The sequence below is a fragment of the Callospermophilus lateralis genome, chromosome 1 (assembly GCF_048772815.1).
Source record: "Callospermophilus lateralis isolate mCalLat2 chromosome 1, mCalLat2.hap1, whole genome shotgun sequence".
Lineage (NCBI taxonomy): Eukaryota > Metazoa > Chordata > Mammalia > Rodentia > Sciuridae > Callospermophilus > Callospermophilus lateralis.
The window spans coordinates 57065078-57089179 of NC_135305.1; the positions used below are offsets into that span (position 1 = coordinate 57065078).

Here is a 24102-nt window from a genome sequence, read left to right on the forward strand (position 1 = left end):
ATATGGAACAAATTCTCCTTCAGAGCCTTCAGAAGGAATGAACTCTGTTGATGCCCTGACTTTGAACTTCTAGCCTCCAAAATTGTAAGACAATGAATTACTGTTGCTTTAAGCCACTTGGTTTGTGGTATGGTATTTTTTTTTTTTTAATGACAGTCGTACTAAACTAATATAAGACATAAAACAATGAATTTTTTTTTGTAGCGGGGATTGAACCCAGAGGCACTTAACAATTGAGCCATATCCCCAGCCCTTTTTTTGTTTTATATTAGAGACAGGGCCTTGCTAAGTTGCTGAGTCTGGCTTTGAACTCAAGATCCTCCTGCCTCAGCCTCCCAAGCCTCTGGGACTACAGGTGTGCACCACCATGCCAGGCAAAACAGTGAATTCTTTTTCTCCTCCTAACACTGAAATCCAAACCCTTCTTAATTCCTTGTTTGATCTCTTGCAGTAACCTTCCAGGTACCGTCCTTTATGCTCTTTCGGCCTGCACTCATGCATTTACACACCATTACCATTTTAATATTTTTGTTCTGTGTACACATATTTACAGTGGTCATTTCCCATTTGCGTCTGGGGCAATATAAAATGTTTGGTGATGCATTTGAGGATGTCCTGTTCTGCCCTCATTTGCCTTTCAAGTCCCTTCCCCCACTGTGTCTCCTGTGCACACCTTTGTATCCCAGCCACATTACACATCTTGTTAGTGCTTTCAGTGTGACTGGCCTTTTTCCATTTCAAGCCTGCTGTTCCTTTCATAACATACCCCCCAAGGGAATTTTATTCCTCTTTCAAAACATGTCTCAAAGGCTACTGTAATAGTTTATTGGGACTCACAAAATAATCCATACATCTTTTATAATGGTTAGAGTTATTTGCTTCACATTATCAATATTTGTGCAGTAGTCTTCCATTGTCTTAAGTCCTGCAGGCATCTTTATCCCTTGTTGGCAGAAATCCAGCCTCCTCCGGCTGGATCATAATTCCACAGCAGACCAACCTGAAACACACTCCAATTCCAGGCTTCTGCTGAGATTCTCCTTGCGTGTTCTGCTTCATTTCCTTGAAAGGGACAGCAATGGACTCAAATCAAAGCCTTTTATGTTCTTATTCCCATCACTATTATATTTGGTATCTTCTTATTGACCACAGGAGGATAAATTAAGAACCTGGCAGTTCCCTCATCTCAGAAAGTCACAAGGGAAATGATTTTTCACACTAAGTCTCTTAATCCCTTAATTCATCCCTGACCTGGTGAAGTCTATAGACCAATTATAGGCAAACATTTTTTTATTGTGTTCCTCTATTAATAACATTTTTTTACAAAAGGGTACAAGAAATTTATTTATTTTTGTACATGATTTAAAAATTACTTATTTTGTTCTTCTAAATTGACAAATTTATGAGTACAATTTTTGAGCATACATGTATATTTATTTATTTTATTTTCACTCTTAATTTGAAAATTATACATTTGTATTAGTTCATTATAGATATACATAATATTGGGATCCATTTTGACATAATTATACAAGCATGGATTCTAATTTGCTCCAATTCACTTGCCGGAACCTCCCCTTTCCTTCTCTTCCTCTCTCCCCCTATTCCCTTTCCTCTTCTCTACTGATCTTTTTTTTTTTTTAATTAGTGCATACTAATTTATTCTTATAGTTTTTTTAAAGAAATTAATGCATTATGAATGTACATAGAGATGAAATTCACTGTGGTATATTTATGCAAATTATATACACTTCTGTACCAACACACTAACATATGTTGTAGGATATATAAACTTAATATTAAAATATAAAAGTTCCATTATTTCTTTCCAACTGTAATAAAGAGTATATGAATGAATCCCTTTAAGAAATGTTTGGGTGATTGTCTTCATAGCTAGACACTGTAAAAAAAATTCAAATCTAAAATTAAATTTATTTCTCTCAAATAATACATATTATTTGACATGATGCTAACTTTACCAATAATGTAAAAGTAATATGTAATTATAAATTTACATTAAAGATAATATGCATAATAGGTAAAAGAAGCTATATGATAGAAGTATGACTATTTGGATTGATATTTGGAGTGATAGAATTTAAATGAGAAATAAACTTCTAAGGGTTCACTTAGCCATTATCTATTAAAACTAAATGGAAACTACAGGGGATAAAAATCTAATTTTTAACAATAACTTACCTTTCTAAAGAATCTGTTTTGCAGCATTTCAATGAATGTATATTCAAATAATGCCAATATATTTGTTAGTCAAACCATTATGTGATGCCTAACTTCAAGTTCACACATTATTAGTTTTCAAAAGAGATATACTCTATTTTTCTAATCTATTTTAAATATAAAGGAAACTTAAAATTTTCTAAGATTGCATTTGTAATCATTTAGCCTCAAGGGGTAAGAAACACTCATTTTTCTGATTCAATATTCTAATTATTGCCTCAGTGGAGTGTGAATTTTAATAAAACTTAAATGGAAGTAGCATACATCATGTGAAAAATAGTTTTTCCTATGACTTGTCTTTTAAAGAAGTATGTTATTTCTCTCATCCAGGAAATATTGATAATGTGGTGTTGGAAAATGGGGGGTGGAGTGTATCAGAAGACCTGAAAATATGATTTGATATATTTAATCATCAGAGTTCATTCATTGCTAGTACTTTCTCATGGTACTTAAACTGCTTCTGTGATATAAATAGATAAAGTGCTTGTAATAGCTCTAAGATACATGTTTTAAGCTGTAATTTTTGGTATCTTATATGATTTAACATTCTTCAATCTATAAATACATTTTCTATGAAAACAAAGATGAGTTCCTGAATGAAGTGCCTTTGCCAGAAAAACATTTGTTGATTTTGTAAGTTATTTAGGACATGATTATAAATTTACATCTCCTAAAAATAAGTTTTCATGATATAGTAATTAGCCAACGTTTATTTAATATTTATTCTGCAAAATGCATTGTTTTAAGCACTGTTAACTTTGGAAACCAAATAAGCATGTACTAATTGTTTTATGTATTTCATATGTGAGGAAACATTGACACAAGTGTTTTTATATAATTACCAAAGACATGTGACCCCAGGCTGTTTGACCCAAAAATTGTGTTCTACAGTTTACACTCATTGTACTTTCCTTAGTCTGCTGCAAAATAACTAGGTTGTTCCTTTTGTTAAAAGTATAATGGAGAAAGAAAAACAGACTTAGATGTTTATTTGTTTTGCAAACAATTACTGAGTGATGCTTTTTAAAATCAATAAGGCAATGTCATTTCTTTTAAGTAACTTATAATTTAGTAAAGGAAATATAAATAAATGATTTAAAAAATGTTTTATCCTGATAAACCTAGTTTGCTGTGGTATGAAATGAATTCCAAATGTCATCTTAACTCAAGAGTCATATGATAATAGAGCACTCCTCAGGGTAGTTGTCCTCCATGCAGGATCTCAGCAGTTTAGGCTATTCCATGTCAGGGCCATGCTGTCTCAGCATGTGGCCTCCATTATCATTAAATGAACATGTGAAACTCACATACTCTATTTTGTGCTTTAACTAGGAAATGGCACCTTTCAGTTCTGCTCATTTCCTCTTGAACTGCAAAGGAGTTGGAAAATTTGGGGAAGTATATTTAGTGAATAATAAATGCTTTAGCCAAAGGTATGTGTAGTAACCTAGGACAGAATGAAGGCTGTGCAACTGTTAATTAGGATTCTATAATCTATAATAGTGAGAATGTCAGTAGATATACCTAGGAAGTTGACTGGAGAGTAGCAGGAAAAGTCTTGATAGAGGGTGGGGAAGGTGATTGATGAATGCAAAACAAGGTTTTAAGCATCCTGCAGGAGGGAGCTAGCTACTGCAGACTCTTCAGAACCATGGAGAGCTCCTATCATTTAAACTGGTGTGACATCATATGATGTGAATTCTAATACCTTTTCAGCAACAATTCATTCCATAAACGTTTGTTATTTGCCTATAATAGATTCTGTGTATAGAAAAATTTACAACACTTAACAATCTAATTGGGAAGACAATTCCTTGCAAAGTAATGAGTAGATTCCATGACAAAACTCTTCATCACATATTTTGAGTGTGTGAAGAGGTTCTTAACATTAATCTTGGGTTCAATAATAAGCTGAATAGAGAAGTTTCTTCAGGGGATTACTTTTGATCTCATATATGTATTTAAATGTTAAGTAGAGGTTTGGCCAAGGAAGGAAACACACACATTTATACATATACATATATAGACATACATTTATATATACACACATATGTGTATATACACATTTTTTTTTACAAATTATCAAAATATCCTCAGCTCAAGTGTTGTGAAAAACTGATTCTGGTTCAGATTTGACCCATGGACCTATATTTGCTGACCCCTGGTTTAGACAGATAGAACAACAGCAAAACAGATGTGCACATGCAATTAAATATAGTTTGATCTTGATGTCATATGAATTTTTAAGAACCATGATAAATGAGTCCAGAGATGTCAATAGGGGGCAGTATTTCATGTGAAGGAACTTAGGTCTAATTCTCTAAGTGCTTTGCCATTGAAGGTTGTAAATCAGTGGAATGATGAAATCACATTTACATTTTATAAAGATCGAGTGTTGTGGATTCCTCTGAGGAGGCAAAACTGAACTAAAAATGACCAATTAGGAGCTGGGCGGCATTGACCAAAAAAGGAATAATGAAATCCTGAAGTAAGACACTCATTGGAAGGGCAGCAAAGAGGGGGTGTGGTTGTAAGACTCTTTAAGTAACAACAGAAGGACTCCATGACTGATTACCCAGGTGATAAGAGGGGTGAATAATGACTCCTACATGAGACAGCATTGCTTTAATTGAAATAATAATTATTATGCTAATTCACTGATGTTTGTCCTGTAGCAGGAACTCATGTTAAAAGGATATCTGACATTTATTCCAGAATCCCACCATCAGGAGACACAGGTATTTGACCCCTGGAAAGTCTCTTAGGCTGTCCAGGAAGGGTGTAGGGAACTGTTGTTGCTGTACATTGGTAAACAACATCTTTTCTGTGGCAGAATTGTTATTTGGAATAGGGGTAAGGAACTCATTGCATAGGTCATGGAAATAATATTAAAAGTCATGTCTTGGGGGCTGGGGTTGTTGCTCAGCAGTAAAGCACTTGCCTAGTACATGCAAGCAGATCAAATATGGGTTTGATCCCCAGCACCATATAAAAATAAATAAATAAAATAAAGGTATTGTGTCCAACTACAACTAAAAAGTAAATATTAAAAAAAAAAATCATGTCTTGGCTGGGTGCAGTGGTACATGCCTATAATTCCAGCACCGTGGGAGGCTGAGGCAGGAGGATTACAATTTCAAGGCTCACCTCAGAAACTTAGCAAGACTCTGTCTGTCTAATAAGAAAGGCTGGACTGGGGATGTAGCTCAGTGGCGAAGCATGCCTAGTTTCAATTCCTGGAACCGGGTAGCGGGGAGGGAGGATAGAAAGAAACAACAACAAAAAAGAAGCCATAGACTTTTAAAATATCAATTATTTCAATTACTTTTGAAACAAAAATTCCAAATATTTTTGTTATTGGTTGTTCAAAATATTACAAAGCTCTTGACATATCATATTTCATACATTAGATTCAAGTGGATTATGAACTCTCATTTTACCCCAAATACAGATTGCAGAATCACATCGGTTACACATCCACATTTTTACATAATGCCCTATTAGGAACTGTTGTATTCTGCTACCTTTTTAAACTTTGAACTTGACCTCTATAATAGACACATACCGTACATGATTGCCAAACCTTTTAATGTAATTTCCTACATTGCGAGTGCTACTTTACCAAAATACAATTCCCACACTTCCTTCCTTTCTAGGTTGAAGGCGTGTAAACTAGTTTCCACCTATCAGACCCACCCTTGGAGAGTTGGATAGTGAAGTGTGCAATGTGAGGTGGGAACCATTATGTGGACATCAATATTTCTTTTTGTTTTGTTTTTGCTTGTGTGTGTGTGTTTTGTTTATTTTTATAATATTGGGATTGAACCCAGGGATACTCTACCACTGAGCCATATTCCTACTGCTCTCCACCTTTTTATTTTTTGAGACAATGTCTCTAAGTTGCTGAGGCTGACTTTAAATTTGCCATCCTCCTGTCTCAGCCTCCTGGAATGCTGGGATTATTATAGGCATTTGCCACAGTGCCCCATGTGGGGAGATCAATTTTCCATTAAGTACAATCATGGAAGGTACTTATTTTGGGAAAATAGCTGAGGTAGAGGTTCTATTATTTCAGTTCAATATAGTTGGTGTCAAGAAGCAGGGAGTAGCAGCTATTCTGTTATTTTTATGCTGGACTAGTCCCAGAGTGTGGTGGATCGTTTCCTATTTCGTAGCATTCAAGTTTACTTCTCTGGCCTTCCCAGAGAAGCTATGTAGTATCTGCAAAGATTTCTTTAGTTAGTTAGATTATATTCTATGCTTCACAACTGAGAATGTCAGTAGATATACCTAGGGCTTCAGTTATAGAATGTTGTATTTATATAAAACATCACGGGGATAATTAAGAAACTATCTAGAAAAAACCTTATTAGAAGAATTATTTTATATATATATATATATATATATATATATATATATATATATATATATATTTAGTTGAAGAATTATTTATATATTTATATAGTTGTAGAGGTCTTTATTTTATTTTTTATGTGGTATTGAGGATCAAATCCAGTGCCTCATGCACACCAGGCAAGCCGTCTACCACTGAGCCCAGCCCAAGCCCCTAGAAGAATTATATTTTTAAAAAAGGTAAAGAAACACTGTCATCGACTAACTGAGTCTTTCAGAGATGTGACAATGGCAGTGTGATGGTCAAGACGTGGGGAAAAGGAGGGCTAACTGTGCCTTTAGGATGCAGGGCATTTGAAGATTGAAGACCCTGAGATTATTCGTTTTAAGGAAGATAAAGTATTTAATGAAAGAGTTTGACCTGGAGCTGTGGCTGCATGGCATCGGTCACAGGTTATTCAGAGCTGACAGAATCTGAGGACAGTTCTTTTAGGTCAGCCAATCTGGAGGTACAGTTAAGATAACTGGATCCTGTTTTTGCTTGGAGAGCCTTTCTGGAGTCAGACAAGGGTTACCACGCTTCTTGTTTGTTGCTTTGGCCTGTGCTTCATGCTCAGTGTGGGTGATCAGCAGCTCATGTACTTATTTAAAAGGGAGTTTTATGGGAGTGTATTAAAAACAGAAAAGGACCAACATATATTTTTAGTCCTGCAAATAAAATTCCAATCCCTAATGAATACTATCGTACTCACTTTACATGCAATTTAGCTTTTAGTCATCACAACTAGAATTCTTTCACTTCATTATTCCAGCAGTTCTGTTGATTATATCTTGCTATTATCTGTAAAATAGGTAATGTAAATAATATTGATACTAAGACAGTTTAGGTACCTTGCTAATTTGGTGATGATTGTACACCAAAATGTGACAGGGCTGGATTCCAAGTGACTAGTGCTCAATCCTGCGATCAGTGACATGGCTAACTTAACCAGTAAAAGCTTCTATAAAATGAGAGTAACAATAACACTCCATCAGAGTTTTTAATGAATAAATGAGTTGATTTTTGAAAAATACTAAAAACTTTGCCTGAAACATTAAATACTCAGTAAATATTAGTTATTATTTTGTCCAAGATCTTCTCTTTCCTTTTTTGAAAGTCATGATAGGCAGAAGTCAGAACCAAAATGCTAAATAGTAATTTTGGTAATGTAATAAATTTCCAGATATTTCTAGGTTAATTAAATGGGCATTTCTTTGGTAGTGAGGAAGTTGAAGAAGAGACAGGTTTGAGAAAACTGGAGGTAGCTTTTAGGTCCTAGAATTATTCCAAGAAGGCATGAGTCTCTAGTTCTTTGTTTCGAAGAAAGCCTTTCGGGAACTCTTTTCAGCCTCCTACATGACTTGGGGGTGTATCTCTAAAGCCTCTTCCTCTTTCAATTCGTTGGCCTGTATATATGTAAAATCCAGCTCTTACACTGGAAGTTGGGCTGTGAATCTAACACAAACAAGAGCAGGTCTCAGGAGCAGAATATGGTTCTTGACAGGTAACCAGCCTGGTGCAGATAGTTTGAGGAGAGTCTGGGGCAAGCAGTGTGTAATGGATTATCTACCAGCAAGCAGCTGTTAGGGAGGGAAGGAGAGTGTGCAGGTTAGGAAAGAAGGCAGCAGAGATAAGCTTTAGGTCAGAGAGTTTCAGCTAACAACAATGCAGACTTGACCTAACTCCTAGCTAAGGATGCTGCTCTGTGAAACTCAGTGGTCACAGAGACCTAAGTGAAACTGGATGGCCTTGTCCTGTAAAAGAACAATTTTTGACTTCAAGATGTTCCCTCACATGTATATGTAACTCAGAGACATGTCGGTCAAAGGGACAAATGGTGTCCAATAATTGTTGAGAAATCAAGGCATTTGGAGGGTGGAAGGGAGGGGAGAAGAGAAGGAGGGAGGGAGGGAGGGAGGGAGGGAGGGGGAGAGAGAGAGAGAGAGAGAGAGAGAGAGAGAGAGAGAGAGAGAGAGAGAGAGAATGAGAACACTCCTGTATCTGGAGGAAGAACTCTTCCTACTTTCTCTCAGGTGATTTTCACTTCATTACTGGATTTGGTCAGAATTTTGTTGAGACTGGGTCTGTCCCAGAACTGAGGTCTAAGGGTATAAGGGTATGGAGGAAGCCAGTGGACCATGTAAGGTAGAAGATGAACCTGTGTTCTAATGCCATTCACTAGCTGTTTTTCTTGGCAAGTAATTCAAATTCACCATGTCTGGGTTCCTGAATCTCTAAAAGGGGATGATAATAATGGCTAACACACATAGCACTATGTGCTGAGGATACTTACAATCTAATGTTTACAGCCACCCTGTTATTCTCAGTCCCTTCCTTGTGAGGAAACTGAGGAAGAGAGAAATTGAGTAACCTGCCCAAGATTTCCACGGCTCCTTGGTAGTAGAGCAGGAATCGAAGCACAGAAGACTACCTCCAGGGTCTACACTCTCAGTCTTTCCTCTCTACTGACTCTCCAGTAAAAGGAAGACAGTACAATGTGTCGGACACTGGGAACAGAGAAGTGGAAAGGGAAGCAGCAAAAACTCTCATCTATGTAACTCAGATGTGTGAGGAAAGAATCAGGTTGACTACAATAAGCGCTAGTTATATAACTAACAAAAGGTGTAGAAACAGTGTAGATCCTCATATGTTTGTAAGAGGTCCATGAACATACAATTGCAGAATGATTTTTAGATAATTTTTTGTTTGTTTTTGCTTTTTAGACTCATGTCTGAAACCAAATGCCTCCAATCCATTGCTTTAGAAAATAAAGTGTGGGCAAGTGGGTGTGTGCATGTGCCACCATCACCCCCGTAGCTTGGGAACTGTTCTTATCAATCATTTTCATCCAACTGCTCACAGTAAGGCTCAGGAAGGTATTTTCAGGAAGTTCTGTGATTTCTTTTTGGCATATAAAATTATGTTTGGTTTTATTGCAATGTTTGAGTACATTGACCTAGCAAAGAAGGCAAGTAAAGGACAATCCGAATTCTGTACAAAAAATAGTTATTTATATTTGAATTAACACATTAAAGAATCACAGCATGAAAAAAGTCAATATGTAAACAGATTAGAGAATAACAAAAAGGAGCCTGGCACAGTGTAGCACCCCTGTAATCCCAGCAGCTTAGGAGGCTGAGACAGGAGGATCGAGAGTTCAAAGCCAGCCTCAGCAACTTAGCAAGGCACTAAGCAACTCAGTGAGTTGCTCTAAATAAAATACAAAATAGGGCTGGGGATGTGGCTCATTGGTCAAGTGCCTCTGAGTTCAATTCCTGGTACCAAAAAAATAATAATAATAAAAAGAATAACAAAAAGGAAGTCTGTAATTCATTTTTTTCTTTTTTATTTATAATATAGTACTAATTTATTTATAATTATAGTACTAATAATTTTATTTATAATATAGTACTAATTTATAATATAGTACTAACTTTGCAAATTTGATTTTCAGCAGTCTGTTTAGATATCTAGAAAAATAGATATCTAAGAAAAAGCAAAGGATCAAAATGAAAGAATGTAGAAAACATCTTAAATCTTAGTACCATTCTCACTTATACTTCTTATATAGAAATAAGTCAATAATTACTAGGCGTCCTGACACAATGTTCTACCAAGATTTCTTCCAGTGTTTGAAATAATAAAATAATATTTCTTTTAAGATTTAATAATTTTAAAAATGGAAGTTACATTTTTCATGTAACAAAATCTGTAGATTTAATGTACTTGCTCTGTTTAGTGATAGTCCGACTGCTAATGTCTTAGTTTTTGAAATCCATGAAAAATAAAGCAGGACATGTTTCTGTCCACTTTAATAGTAACCACTACAAATTACAAACTAAAGAGATTTGAGTGGTTCACATCTACATAATATAGAATAAACCCAACATCAATATGTCAGTTTCTTACTACATGGGTTATTTGGGGTAATAAAATCTTCACTATGTTTCTTGGACATGGAGAGCTACATTTTTATGAGAATGTATATATTTTATTTTAGAGATGGGGGAATCACAGAACTTCTAGTTACAGTTCTGAAGACCCAAGCCATGCACATTAAAAGCATAGAGAAGTATTCCTGTGGGAAAATGGGTTCATGCAAGGTTTAGTCACAAACTTAAAATAACTGAAGACTTGTCAAGGAAAATGACATCCCGGAAGGCACAGAAATGTGTGTCACTGTCTTAAAAGGAATCATGGAGGCAATGGTAGAATAATTGAAGACATTGTGAGACTAATCTTACACAAGTGTAATGTGAATAAAGGAAACCCTGCTATAGATTTCTGTCCTTCCACCACAACTCTGGTTAAGAAGACAAATAGTGGATATTTGTAAACTAGTGAATTTAAAAATCTCTATATTTCATTAAAATAATAGTTGTCTTAAAGAATTAGATTGGTTGTTGCTAGTGAACAGTCCATGTTCTCAAATGTGTACACACAATATTCAAAAGTAAAATGTTTTGTAACACAGATGCTTTAACATCTTGCTAAAATCAACAGTTATCAAGTGTGTAGAACTTCAGAATTTGAAGAAAAATCTACACCATTTATCCACAGTTAGATCAGGAGAGCCACAAGTGATTTTTATTTATTTTTTATTTTTTATTTTTTATTCTTTTTACTTTCAGAGCCCAGTTCTCTTAGAAAAGTATAGCATCTTTCTTTGGGGAAGAAACTCCTTGTGGAAATTTCTTGTTTGACAGTTTATATGTAACCAGAACAATGAACATAAAAATCTTTTATTATAACTTCATAGCATATGTATACATCTTATTTGTACCTACCTTCTTTAAAAAACATAGTATAATTGAGTTCTTTTAATATAGCTCTTATTTCACTTTTTCAAGTAGTTTTAAAAACACAACGTGTATCTTATTATCCGGCATGCGGCAGGAAAAGCACTAATGTAAATCGAAATTCGTGATCATATTTGAATTTCAGTTATCTCAAGAATGGGATTCCAAATCACATTTATTAATCAGATGGTATATATCTTCGTGACACAGAAGCCATTCAGATCAGCACCATGGTGGATGCAATAAATTATGTTTTGTAGAATGAGAGAATCCAACCCTGACTGCTCTCATTCTCCTAGTTCTCATTTTCTAAGGGCATCCCTGCTCATGGTGTCTGCCTTTGTGCAATGTCATCCTGTTCTTGTTCTGTTCATGTAAACTAGACTTAGAGAGCTATGAAGCTTAGTGACCATGGACCAGTGCTTCAGAGATGTCAGAATAAAACTTGAGCGGGGACACCCTGACAAAGGTCATACAGCAATGTGTGCAGAGCCAAGGGACAGTCTCTCGACTATCCCCTGCTTCTTCATGTCAATCAAAGCAAATATGGAAATTGCAGCTTTTCCTTCAGTCCATTCTTACACTTCAACAAAGCTCTTTCTGACTGTGTAGCAGGGGAATTGGTTGGAACCCAGGCTACACTGTCCACTTGCTATAGGACCTCGAGCAAATTCTTTTATTTCTATTTTCCCACTGCCCCCTGTCCAGTAAAATGGAAAACTTGACAACTTCTACCTCACAAATAAGTCAGTGTTCAGGAATACTTAATACCCGATCATAATAAATATTCAATAAACATTAGTTGCCATTATAACAAATTACTTTTTTACTTTTGATTTGCATCCCACTCAGTTAGCACATACTTATTTCCTAATGGTTTATTTAGAATGTACAGCTCATGTCACTTCAGGGCAGGGACTACCTCCAGATTTCTTGTACATATATCTCCATGGAGCTTAACACAATGTTTGATACAAAATATGGATTCTGTTAATCATGGGTTTTTTTTCCCAAGAGGGTTGATATTTAGATAAATAGAATTTACAACTATGGCTGACTTTTAGATGTTGTCAGAGAAAATGTTATGATGTGTTAGGAGTATACTTTGCCAGTGCTCTAGTTTAAAAAGGCAAAGACCACTGCACACTTATAATTTTTTAAGCTATGTAAGGTAAGACACTGTTGGATAATTTCAAACTGTATATTGTATTGTAGTGATATGAACAGTATGATTCTAAGCCCTGAATTTTAAACAATCTTCTATTAAGGCATTTTTAATGCAAATTCTTAGCTGCTAATTAGAATTGCTGGGTGAACAATACCCAAGCTATATTCCAAACCAGTTAGCTCAAAATCTGGGTGCCAGTGTTTATTAAATCTTTTCCAGTGATGCCTCCATATAGGAAAGTTGGAGAACTACTGTGCTAGACTGTTGAACTGTAAAAATGTTACTCTATGGGATATTCACCTGGAGTGGGACAAAAAGTAGCCACTTTATGAAAATCCTGTCAAGTAGTATGTGGCCTAGACATTGACTCACTTTCTAAGAAGGATTATGAGGAATGCAGAGATCTGAACTCTTATTTTGTTCAATTCATTTCCCTTACCACAATATTGTGGCTTGGACTTTTTCTTTTTTCTTTATTTTTTTGGCCAGGCTGACTCCTGCAGATGTGTCATTTTCCACATAATGGGTTCCTGCCTTCTGCCTGCTCAGAGGGGAGTGGCAGTGCTTGAGTCATGGCTGTGAGTCTGCTTTGAGACTCTGTGATTCCCTGGGAGTCACTTTTTCTCCTTGCCCTGTGGTTTCTTCGGCTTGATGAATTTTGTCTCAGATGCAGCTTTAAAGAAAGAAAACTTTGAATGAGAAAAAAAGCATACTGGGTACATGTCAGATATAGACTTGTTTTTCTGTTGCTTAGACCACTTATGACCTATTCTGAATGACTTTCTAGTATAGAAGATTCTATTTCACAAGTTAAGGTGATATATATATATTTTTTTCTGAAGTTCTTATTTTTTTAATTTTTCATGTCTTTAGTAAAAAAACAAAGTTAATTAAATTGCTTATAACATGTAGGAAGGGCAACTATTCAAGCACAGGGGAGGGACAATGAGTGGGGATGGAAGTATTTGAGGACATGTCGGTGTCTGTTGAATCTTTCTGTCATTAGGCCTAGCATAGTAAGTGACTTCTCTCGGTGTTTGATGTTAAGCAGAAGTTAGATGGATCCTTGCCTTGACAAGCACATAGCAGTTAATTGAGCAGGGATGAGTGGGAGGAAAGAAAAGGTGGGGGGCATATGCTCACAGAGGTGGGTGAGGCGGGCTCTACCACCAGTGCTAGAGAAGGGCTGTGGAGCCAGGCATAAAGGATGAGAAGGGAGAGCAGGGAGGGGTGGATCGTTCTGAACTTTGTAACTGATGCTGAAGAGTTTTTAATCTCTCTGGAATCTGATGGGGTAGCCATTTAAGGAGATTTAGCTGGGGATTGACATGATCATCCTTTCAGAGAAGTCACTTTGGTAAAATACAGGAGTGAGACAGGGAACAGAGAAACCTGAAAGGAGCCATCATGAAATTCAGTGTGTAGAGCACACTGTGCCCCTCTGACTTACTCCATCTTGTATAGAACGTGCCTAGCTCAGAGTTACTGCATATTATAAAGCAGTAGTTTGACATGAGTTACTCCATGTGAATGGAGAATGTCTTTATATTTTGTAAAAGTAGACTGCCACCATCTACACAGCACAACCATAAGGCAAAAAGTGATAAAAAATTATCATGCTAATAAAAAATGATCACTTGCAAACTTATCAAATTAAATCAGAAACACCTGGATGCATGGGTGTATCACACTCATATCAGAAAAAATCAGGCCCATGAGCTTATCAATCTCTGCAGATGCAACCCCCTCACCTGAAACACATAAAAGGAAGGGTGCCTACAATGGTGGTAGAGTGGCACACGCCAACTTACCATCAGACCATCTGCTGAATGGGTCATGAGGTCAACAGGCTAAGAACTCCCTACTCTGTCCCTAGGGCTTCAACTCAGCCGATCTCCCTGCTTGACGTGGCCCACTTCAAAACTGCCTTCCTTCCTTCTGGATCCTGGCATAGAATAAGTTCCAACTCCAACAGCTCTGTGCTCTGAACAGGCTCTTTGGCTAGTTCATAATTTTATCTAACCACCTGCAGTGACTCTGCATTTGTATTTGCTCTCTGCCTTTGTTCCCGATAGGCCACTTGAAGCTCTCTGGCTGCCTTAATCCTTCCTAAATATCTTTAGTGGTGAAGAAATGTTTGAGAAGATTCGTTTTTATTTTAGATTCATTTTCTTCAATTAGAGTCAAGTAAAATTAAATAACTTTCTATAGCCTATATATCATTGTGTAATATATGATATGTAACTTGAATTTATAGATATCGGTAGTTAAGATTGAAATGAAATAAAATAATCTGTGATCCCTTTAGTCACAACACCAAGTGAAACATGAGTATGTTCAGTGAATTAGAGCTAAAAGAAATGATACAACATGTGAATTTATTGTTATATAATAAATTCAGACATTGTGGAAAGATATATGTGTCTGGTCCATGTTAGTGGATAACTCTCTCACAATACCAAGGGGGAAATGATGATACCCAGGACCGTTTTGGGGAAAAAAAATTAAGCAATAACCTTGTGTTGCACAACAAAATAAAACTTAGAAACATTAAAGATGTAAATGTAAAAATGAATTAATAGAAGTGTAAGAAAATATATTTTTAAATCTTAGGGACTAGGAAGGCCTTTTAAACCATGAGACCAAAGGCCAGAGATACAAGTAAATTAAATAATATACTGACCGTGCATATTTTGCTAAATGCTAGGGGAATGTAGATGAGGAGACTTGATTTGTTCTTTTAAGAGTCTTCAGAAGTGTTGAAAGGTAAGAAAACAGTACATTCAGATATCTTGGGCTAAGAGCTATGTTGGAATTAAGTAATGGTTCAGTATGGCAAAAAGCCTGGGAGATGGAGAGGAGAGACTTGTCAAAGGAGAAAATGAGCTAAATCTTGATATAGGATCAGTCAAGGGATTGCAAACAGGTAGGAAGAGAGCATTTTCGATAGAGTATACATCTTGTGCCTATGTGGAGAAAGGGCTCCTTTGGTATTTGAGGTGTGTAAAATACAAAGGGATGAATACTGAAGCTGAGATTTAAAAAAACCTGAGAGAAGACATCTTGATTTTATCCTGCAGATCAGCACTATCCAGTAGAAATTTCTGTGATACTGGAAATGTTCTGTTCTCTACTGTCCAATATGGCAGCCACCAGCCACATATGGCTGGCTACTGAGCATTTAAAATGAGAGTTCCTAGGGCTTCAGCTCAGCTTCAGTGCAACTGAAGAATTGAATTTTAAATTTTATCTAATTTTAATTAACTTACATTTAATTAATTTACCATTTTAGCTAGTGTCTACTATTTTGGATAGTGCTGCTATAGACAATGTGGGTTTGTTGATTTTTTTGGTAGAGAAATAAGATGAATAGCATCATATTTTAGAAAGATCACTCTGACCTGCTCACAGCTAGGTTAAGATGTTCTCATGCTGAGCATAAGCAAGTTCATAGAACATGAACATCAGAAAAGGTTACTCTAAGGCTTACCTTTCTGGTATGAAGATACTCAGTAACAAAGTTACTTCTACTTTGTGATGACCCAGATCCAGAATATGAACCATCTTTTCCTGAAACTTCAACAGGACTGGGGAGTGTCCCAGAATACATAACTTTCAGTACTAAAATTGCAAAGCTCCTGGGCAAACCTGATCTCCCCACTCTCTGAAGTAACCCAATACAAGCTCAAATATTTTAACAAGCTCCTCCTTAGTATCCTCATACTGAGAAGCCTCCCAGTTCCCCATGGTAGTTGTCTTTCTTGTTACATTCTGAGAAACCCAAATGTATTCAATGGCAGGTGGGTCCTGGTAGATTTTACTGATGGGCAAAGATCAATCAACAAAATCAAGGTAAATGCTATAGAAGGTAATTTCTTAATAATGTTTTAAATGATTAATTTTCCTCTAGCAATGAAAAGAGAAAAATTACATAACTTATATGAAGTCCAAGGTGCATAATAAATCTTAACATTAAAATGTCAAGAATTATTTTTATACCATGATAGGAAGGAATTTGTTTTGTTCTCTTTATAACAGTGTCCCTTCCTTTCTGTCTTTCAGGGATCATGTCTGACCATCAGTTTGGTAACCAGTTTATGTGCAGTGTGGTGGCCTCTCATGTGAGTCACCTGCCCACAACCAACCTCAGCTTCGTCTGGATTGCCCCACCTGCTGGTACTGGCTGTGTCAATTTCATGTAAGTACCCAAAGTATCAGAGTACCCAAAGTTGTCAAAATGCAACCTTTCATGAGTTACATGGGGCATAACTATTGTAAAGTATTATTTTGATAGGTTAGACTTAATTAAAACCATTAATTTTGGTGTCAAAAGAGATCAAAAAATTTTTATAAAGTAGTTTTAACAATTTATTTTTGTGTATTCATTTATAACTTCCAGATCTCTAAATTGGATTTTAACTGAAATAAATAAACAATGTGATAAAAGTGAAATCACATTGGGAGATGAAGAATGGGGAGAGGTTATTGAAAGGGTACAAAGTTTCAGTAAAGATGAATGTTTTACAGATCTATCATACAGCATGCTGACTATAGTATGGATTTCAAAATTGCTAAGACAGAAGATTTTTTTCTACTTTTTTCTACTATTATTTTTATTATTATAAATATTAACTCATATTAATGGTACAGATTAATGGATTTCCTATGACATGTCTATACATGGATATGTTGTTTTACTCATATTTACCTCCATGTAAGAGATTAGATTTCAAGAGTTCTCATCACGAAAAAATGATAAGTATGTAAAGTGATGTATGTTAATTAACATAATTTCATCATTCAACAGTGTAAACACATTTCAAAAGATCACCTTGTACCCTACAGGTAAATGCCATTATTTGTGAGTTAAAAAAAAAGATTAAAGTAATTGAAGAAGTCAGGACAACAGTAAAATGAACGTTCAGAAAATGAGGTGAAAGCAGGTACAAGCAATGCTTTGAGACTTCACATGCTGGAAGATGATTACAAATTTCCTTTGAGCTTTTCTGGCTGTTAGTGCCCAGAGGGAAATGTGATTGATTAGGTGATTCGTGGTGGCCAGAAGTCAGGTATTGCATAAAAACCTAAGGATTCTCTCATGAGTTTTCATTAGGAAGAAACTGGGGGAGTTAGTGAACACAGCTCTTAGCTGCATCCTTGTATAACCAGCACATCAAGGTTCAGAGACTGCAACTTGCTACATCTCTCCATATAATGCCCAACCCTGACCCCTGAGCCACCACTCCCACCCTTCTTAGTTAGCTGATTTTTCCCCCATAGCATATTTTACTTTTACCACATGTTATCTTGCATTTATATAATTATGTGCATTGTCCATTATCTGTCTCTCCCCACTAAAATGCAAGTTCCCTAGAGGCAAAAAAATTTTTTTTCCACTGATTTTCCAGAGCTGTCTGCAACAATCTCTAGGACACAGTAAACACTCCTTAAATATTGGTTGAAGTGTGACCAGTAGGCCAAGGTAATACAGACACAGACAATTCAGAAACAGTTATTCTGTGGGCAGTGAAGCAAAGTAGCACTAGAAGTTTCTTGAATGGTTTTCTCTTCCAATCTCCTGTGCATACAGCAAAGTCCCACAAAACCTGTGTACTCACAGAACACTACTATCTTTCTCCCGCCTTGGCAACATATAGTTCAGTGTTAGGAGATCCTATGGTTCCCACACCACTGCCTATATAGTCTGTTTGCTTAGTTTCTGGGTGAGGTAGGCTACTAACATCAAATTCATCCTATATTGCCAATGGGCATTTAATCCAATCATTTTCTTCATAGAAAGTTTTTTGTACCTGAATCTTTTCCTTCTAGTACCTCCTGCTAAGATAATTGCAGAAACTTCATTACTGCCCTCACACTTCCAGGCTGCTTCTCCCCCAGTCCGCCCTGCACATTGATATCCACCTAATCTTCCTAAGACCAAACCTTGATCACTCAAAATTTAGATAAGCATGAAATTCTCTACTGAAGGCATGGATTTGGAGACTCTTCCCCATCCTGCTGTTTTATTATCTTCTATCTCTTATAGCCTGTACCTCCTGATAGAGCACAAACTGGCAAGATTTGCCACAATGTCCTGAAAATCCCATGGCTTTCTCTCTTAATGCTTTTCTCTTGCCCCTGAATGCCGTTTTTTTTCTCAACTCCGATTGTTTAAAATTCTATGTTTATTTCAAGGCTTGTTTAAAAACTTGCCAAGATACCAACAAAAGTGATATGTACTGACAAGTTGTGCTTGTAACTTTATTAGAGTGCACATTATACTTTATCATATAGTGATTTGAGTTAATTTTTTGCCTTTTCTCTTAGATTAGGTTGGACAGAGACAAATTTTTATTTCTTTTTGATTCCTCCATGTTTGGTACAGTGTTTCATATATAGATATCCAGGAAAATTTCCCTTGAATTATATGATATTCTATGTTGTCATTTCCTTTAGCTTGTGATCCCTGATGCTCTTACCATGTTTTCTTGTGTGTTGGCACTTGGAAGGGTAAATTCTTGTGTGTGTGTGTGTGTGTGTGTGTGTGTGTGTGTGTACATGCATGCAGTACTGTGGTGCTCTATCACGGAGACACATCCCCAGCCATTTTTATTTTGAGACAGAGTCTCCCTAAATTACCCAGGATGTCCTCAAATTTGTGATCCTCTTTTCTCAGCCTCTCACACCACAGGTATTATAGGTAGGGGCCACCAAGTTCAGCAAATTCTTGTCATATATAATTTCTTTAATTTAAAATAAGAATTGCATTTTTAAAAGATAAAACACAAAGTAAATCTATATCAGCAATATAGAACTGTCTACTTCCAAACAAATTTAGGTTTTTAATTGACTCTATTTAAAAATTATATTCTATGACTTATAATCCCTTTGATACTGAAATTCTATTTCTGAGAGTTTTAAGTCTTAATTCTAATTTCTTTGCAGGAGGCCAGGAAAATATCATTTGGTTATAAGTAATTTTTACTGACTGGAAAGACATTTACACACCCTTACCTATATATTCCAGTCAAATTTTGAGGATACAATTTATATTTTTAGCATTCTCCATAAATGGTTAAGCTCCTTGTTGTCAGCCATGATGATGTTGAACGTTAGAGTAGCTGCTTATTATGTGGGCAAAAGGCTTGTTTTTGACTAGAGCTACATATAAAGGTTAGAATTCGTAATTAGTAAGTGTCCAGCAATACTTGAAAGAGGATTACTAATATTCAACACTAATTTTACATAGTAAACAAAAACAAAGTAATACAAAAGCCTGAGACATTGGGAGGTAAATATATTGTATACTATTAATATCTTTTCTGATTAACATAAAAATTCAAGTTAAAATTTTAGTTTTTAAAGGTAGGAAGAATTCTTTTTAAAATTTGTGTGTATTAACTATACAGAATATTAGGTTTCATTGTGGCATATTTATACATGTATATAACCTGTTTTGATCATTTTCTTTACTCTATTACCCTTTCTTAACCTCTCATCCCCTATTCCCCGGTCCCCTCCCTCTTCCCAGTCTCCCTTCTATTTTCATGTCATCTTTCTTTTATCCTCCATTTCACATATGAGAGAAAAGAGTTGATGCTTATTTTTTCTGAATCTGACTTATTTCACTTCATGTGATGATCTCCAGTTCCATTCACTTTCCTGAAAATGACATGATTTTATTGTTCTTTATAAAGCTGAGTAATACTCCATCATGTATATGTGCCACATTTTCTTTATCTATTCATTTGTTGACAGGCACCTAGGCTGTTCCATACCTTGGCTATTGTTAATTTTGCTGTGATAAACCTGCATGTACAGGTATCTCTATAATATGCTGATTTTAATTTTTTAAGATATACACTGAGGAGTGGTATAGCTGGATCATAAGATAGTTCTATTTTTAGTTATTTTAGGCACTTTCATACTGATTTCCATAGTTGCTGTATTAATTTGCATTCCCATCCATAGTGTATAAGAATTCCTTTCCCCAGTTTGACAGAATTTATTATTATTTGTATTCTTGATTTCAGGGGTGAGAGGTGATCTCAATGTAGTTCTTTTTAATTTGTATCTCCTTAATGACTAAAGATTTTGATCTTTTTTGCATAATTATTGGCCATTTGTACTTCTTCTTTGGAGAAGTATTTGTTCAATTAATTTTTCCATTTGTTGATTAGGTTTTGTTTTTTTGTTTTAAGGTTTCTGAGTTCTTTATATATTCTGGATATTAATCCTTTGTCAGAAGGGTAGCTGGCAAAGAATTTCTTTCATGTTGTAGGCAGTCTATTCACTCTGATAATGTTTTCTTTTGTTTGTAATTTCATGTAATTAAATTACATTAATTGATTAATTGTTGATTCTTGCTATTATTTCCTGAGCTATGGGAGTCCTATTGTCTTGTTCAGAGCCCAGATGTGCCAGGGCCGTGGAATGGGTTATAGACAGGCCAAATAACAGAAGCAGCATGGGAGACATATGTTTTATTGGGGAAAGCTTACAACAGACTGCTCCAAGAAGAGTTTCAGTGGTGACAGGCTGACGGGTAGCACTTTAATCCCTCAAGGTGCTTTACCAAGTGACACCTCCTCTCTGTCATGGTTTTTAGTCCAGAGGCAACCAGCTAGCTGAGTGACATGTACCCTTTCCACAGTGCCCTCTGTTCTGTTTCCTCTCAGAGGGGTTTTATATGTTAGGCTGAAGAAGCAATGAAGTTAGCTTGGATTACTGACATCCCAAGGAGCAACTGTTCTGATGTACATGTAAGAAGGAAGCTTTCTACAGATAACACCAACTTGCCCTAGCTCCCAATGTACGGAAGAGAAAGCCAGTGTCCTTCAAGATAATATGTATCTGAACTTTGCAGCCAGGCTTGCTCTCATTGTTCCCTTATCTTGACTAGGTATTTTGGGAACAGAAATGGGGCATTCAGGGACCTGGTGTTTTACTGTCCCCCTGTACTTTAGGGAAAATATACCTGTCTCAGGAAGTCCTTGCTCGTTCCTATATCTTGAAGTATTTCCACTCTGTTTTCTTCTAGCAGTTTAAAAGTTTTAGGTATTATACTTAGGCCTAAAAGTTTTAGGTATTATACTTAGGGAATGCAGCTTACTGGTAGAGTGCTTGCCTAGCATTTGGGAGGCCCTGAGTTCAATTCTGAGTACCACACACACAAAAAAATTATATTGAGGTCTTTGATCCATTTTGAATTGATTTTTGTACAGGGTGAAAGATAGGGATCTATTTCAATTTTTAAAATTTTATTCTAACTGACATAATATTTGTATTTATAGGGTAGAGTTATAATTTGATAACATGTGTACAATGTACATAGATCAAATCAGAGTACTTTGCATTTCTGTCCTCAAATAATATTACTTTTTATTTTTGCTTATTATTATATTCTTCTAGTTGAAGTTTTATCTTCCAACTATGCATCCTTATACACTAAAGATTTGGTTTTTTTAAATAAATATTTTTAAGTCTTTAAATTCATAGGTTTTCCTCCACATTTTTCTCTTTGCAATTTGTTTGTTGAAAAAAGTAGATGATTTATCCTATAGTTTCCTAGAATCAGAATTTTGTTGTTTGCAACTTTACAATGTAGTTTGTTCTCTTGCATTATCACCTGCCCTCTGTAATTCCTGCAGATGAGTAGTTGAATCTAGAACCTCTATCAGATTTAGGTTTGATTTGGGGGAAGGAAAAGTCCCATTTATGTGTTTTCTAAATATTATTATTTCTATGTATTGAGAACCTTCACATTTTCTTCTAGTTATTAGAATTATTTCTTAGAAATCAAACTTCAGCCACGCTTATGTGCATTTTTGAAAAATTCTCTATCACTTTTGTGTTGTGTGTTTGCGCCAGGAATTGAACCCAGGGGCACTCAACCACTGAGCTATATTCCTTTTTGTGTTTTTTATTTAGGGTTAGGGTCTTACTGAGTTGTGTAGGGCCTTGCTAAATTGCTGAGGCTGGCTTTGAACTTGTAATACACCTGTCTCAACCTCTGGGATTACAGGTGCTAGGGTTATAGGTGTGTACTATTGTGCCTAGCTCTCTATGACTTTCTTACATTGTTAGTTAACTCATATTATTATTCAATTTTCCCCATGCTTGCTTTCTTTTTCTAGTTGGGCTTTAAATCCCCAAGGTCAGAGGCTAGTAATAGTATTTTTATATACCTAGTATTTCCTAAATACTGAACTTTGTGTAATAGAAGTTTCTTAATAAGTAGTTGTTAATAGCTAAATATATTTCATTGATTCTCAAATACAGATAAGTGTTTCAATATCTATGAAGTAGATTTCATTTGATGGCAGCCTACAATTATAATAGATGATTTCTTTATTATGTAGTGTCTTATAATTGTTGGTGTACTATATTTGAAGAAATTCAGCAATTAACATTTATCATTTACCATGCACAAGCTCTTTATTTTTCTTTCCTCTAATTTTTTAATTTGTTCTAACTAGTTATACATGACAGTAGAATGCATTTTGACACATCATACATAAATGGAGCACAACTTCTCATTCTTCTAGTTGTTCACGATGTAGAATCATGCTGGTCGTGTAATCATATATGCACATGGGTAATAACATCCAATTCATTCTACTATCCTTCTAATCCCCATATCCCCTCCCCTCCCTTCTCTCCCTTCTAACCCAAAGTACCTCTATTATTCCCTAGCGCCCCATCCCCTTCTTGTGAATCAGCATCTGCATATCAGAGAAAACATTTGACCTTTGATTTTGGGGGATTGGCTTATTTTGTTTAGCATGATATTCTCCAGCTTGGCACACATGGTCTTTCTAAGACTGACAATAGAATTGACAATACACCCAATTATGTGATCTCAGAACAGCCAAATGTATGATTGACTCTGATTTTAAACCCTGGTTACCTATTTTAAATCCTTGTTTTTAGAGGACTGGGTTGTGGTTCAGTGGTAGAGTGCTAACCTAGCAGGTGTGAGGCCCTGAGTTTGATCCTCATTACCACATAAAGATAAATAAATAAAGGTGTTATATCCATCTACAACTAATATATATATTTTATATATATAATATATATAGATAATCCTTTTTTAGAAAAAAAGATCCCAAATATCCAGGAATTATAGACTATTTGAACTGAAAATTAATACAATTATATAATGTGTTGTGTTCCTTACCCAGGGAAGAATAAGTGGCATTCTGTCTGAATACAGACCATGTTTTTTTAGTAAGTCACTCAGCCACTTACTCATTTGGGCTGTCTGCTTACTGCCTTTCTTGTTAAAAATAATCAGGTGAGAGACAGGAGAGGAAGCTCTCAGGATCAGGTGTGGGCTATAGTTTCACAGATGGAGAAAATGGACCCAAATTATTTTACTGTTACTTGTATGGCACCTGTTGATAAATTACCACTTATATTTTAAGTGGTAATTTCACCCAGAAATTGTGCAGCATTCAGATCTTATAGCAGTAGAGTTTTTCTAGATTTTCATATTTGATTAT

At 35.7% G+C, this 24102-nt stretch overlaps 1 protein-coding gene across 2 annotated transcripts in view; it reads left to right on the plus strand.

Moving 5' to 3' along the window:
• Positions 1 to 24102, plus strand: part of Reln (reelin) — a 452906-nt gene that overhangs the window by 118643 nt on the left and 310161 nt on the right. For both annotated transcript variants that reach the window (XM_076862447.2, XM_076862444.2), the window contains exon 3: positions 16661 to 16796. In XM_076862447.2, the coding sequence (XP_076718562.1) occupies positions 16661 to 16796 (136 nt within the window). The remainder of the gene's footprint in view (positions 1 to 16660; positions 16797 to 24102) is intronic.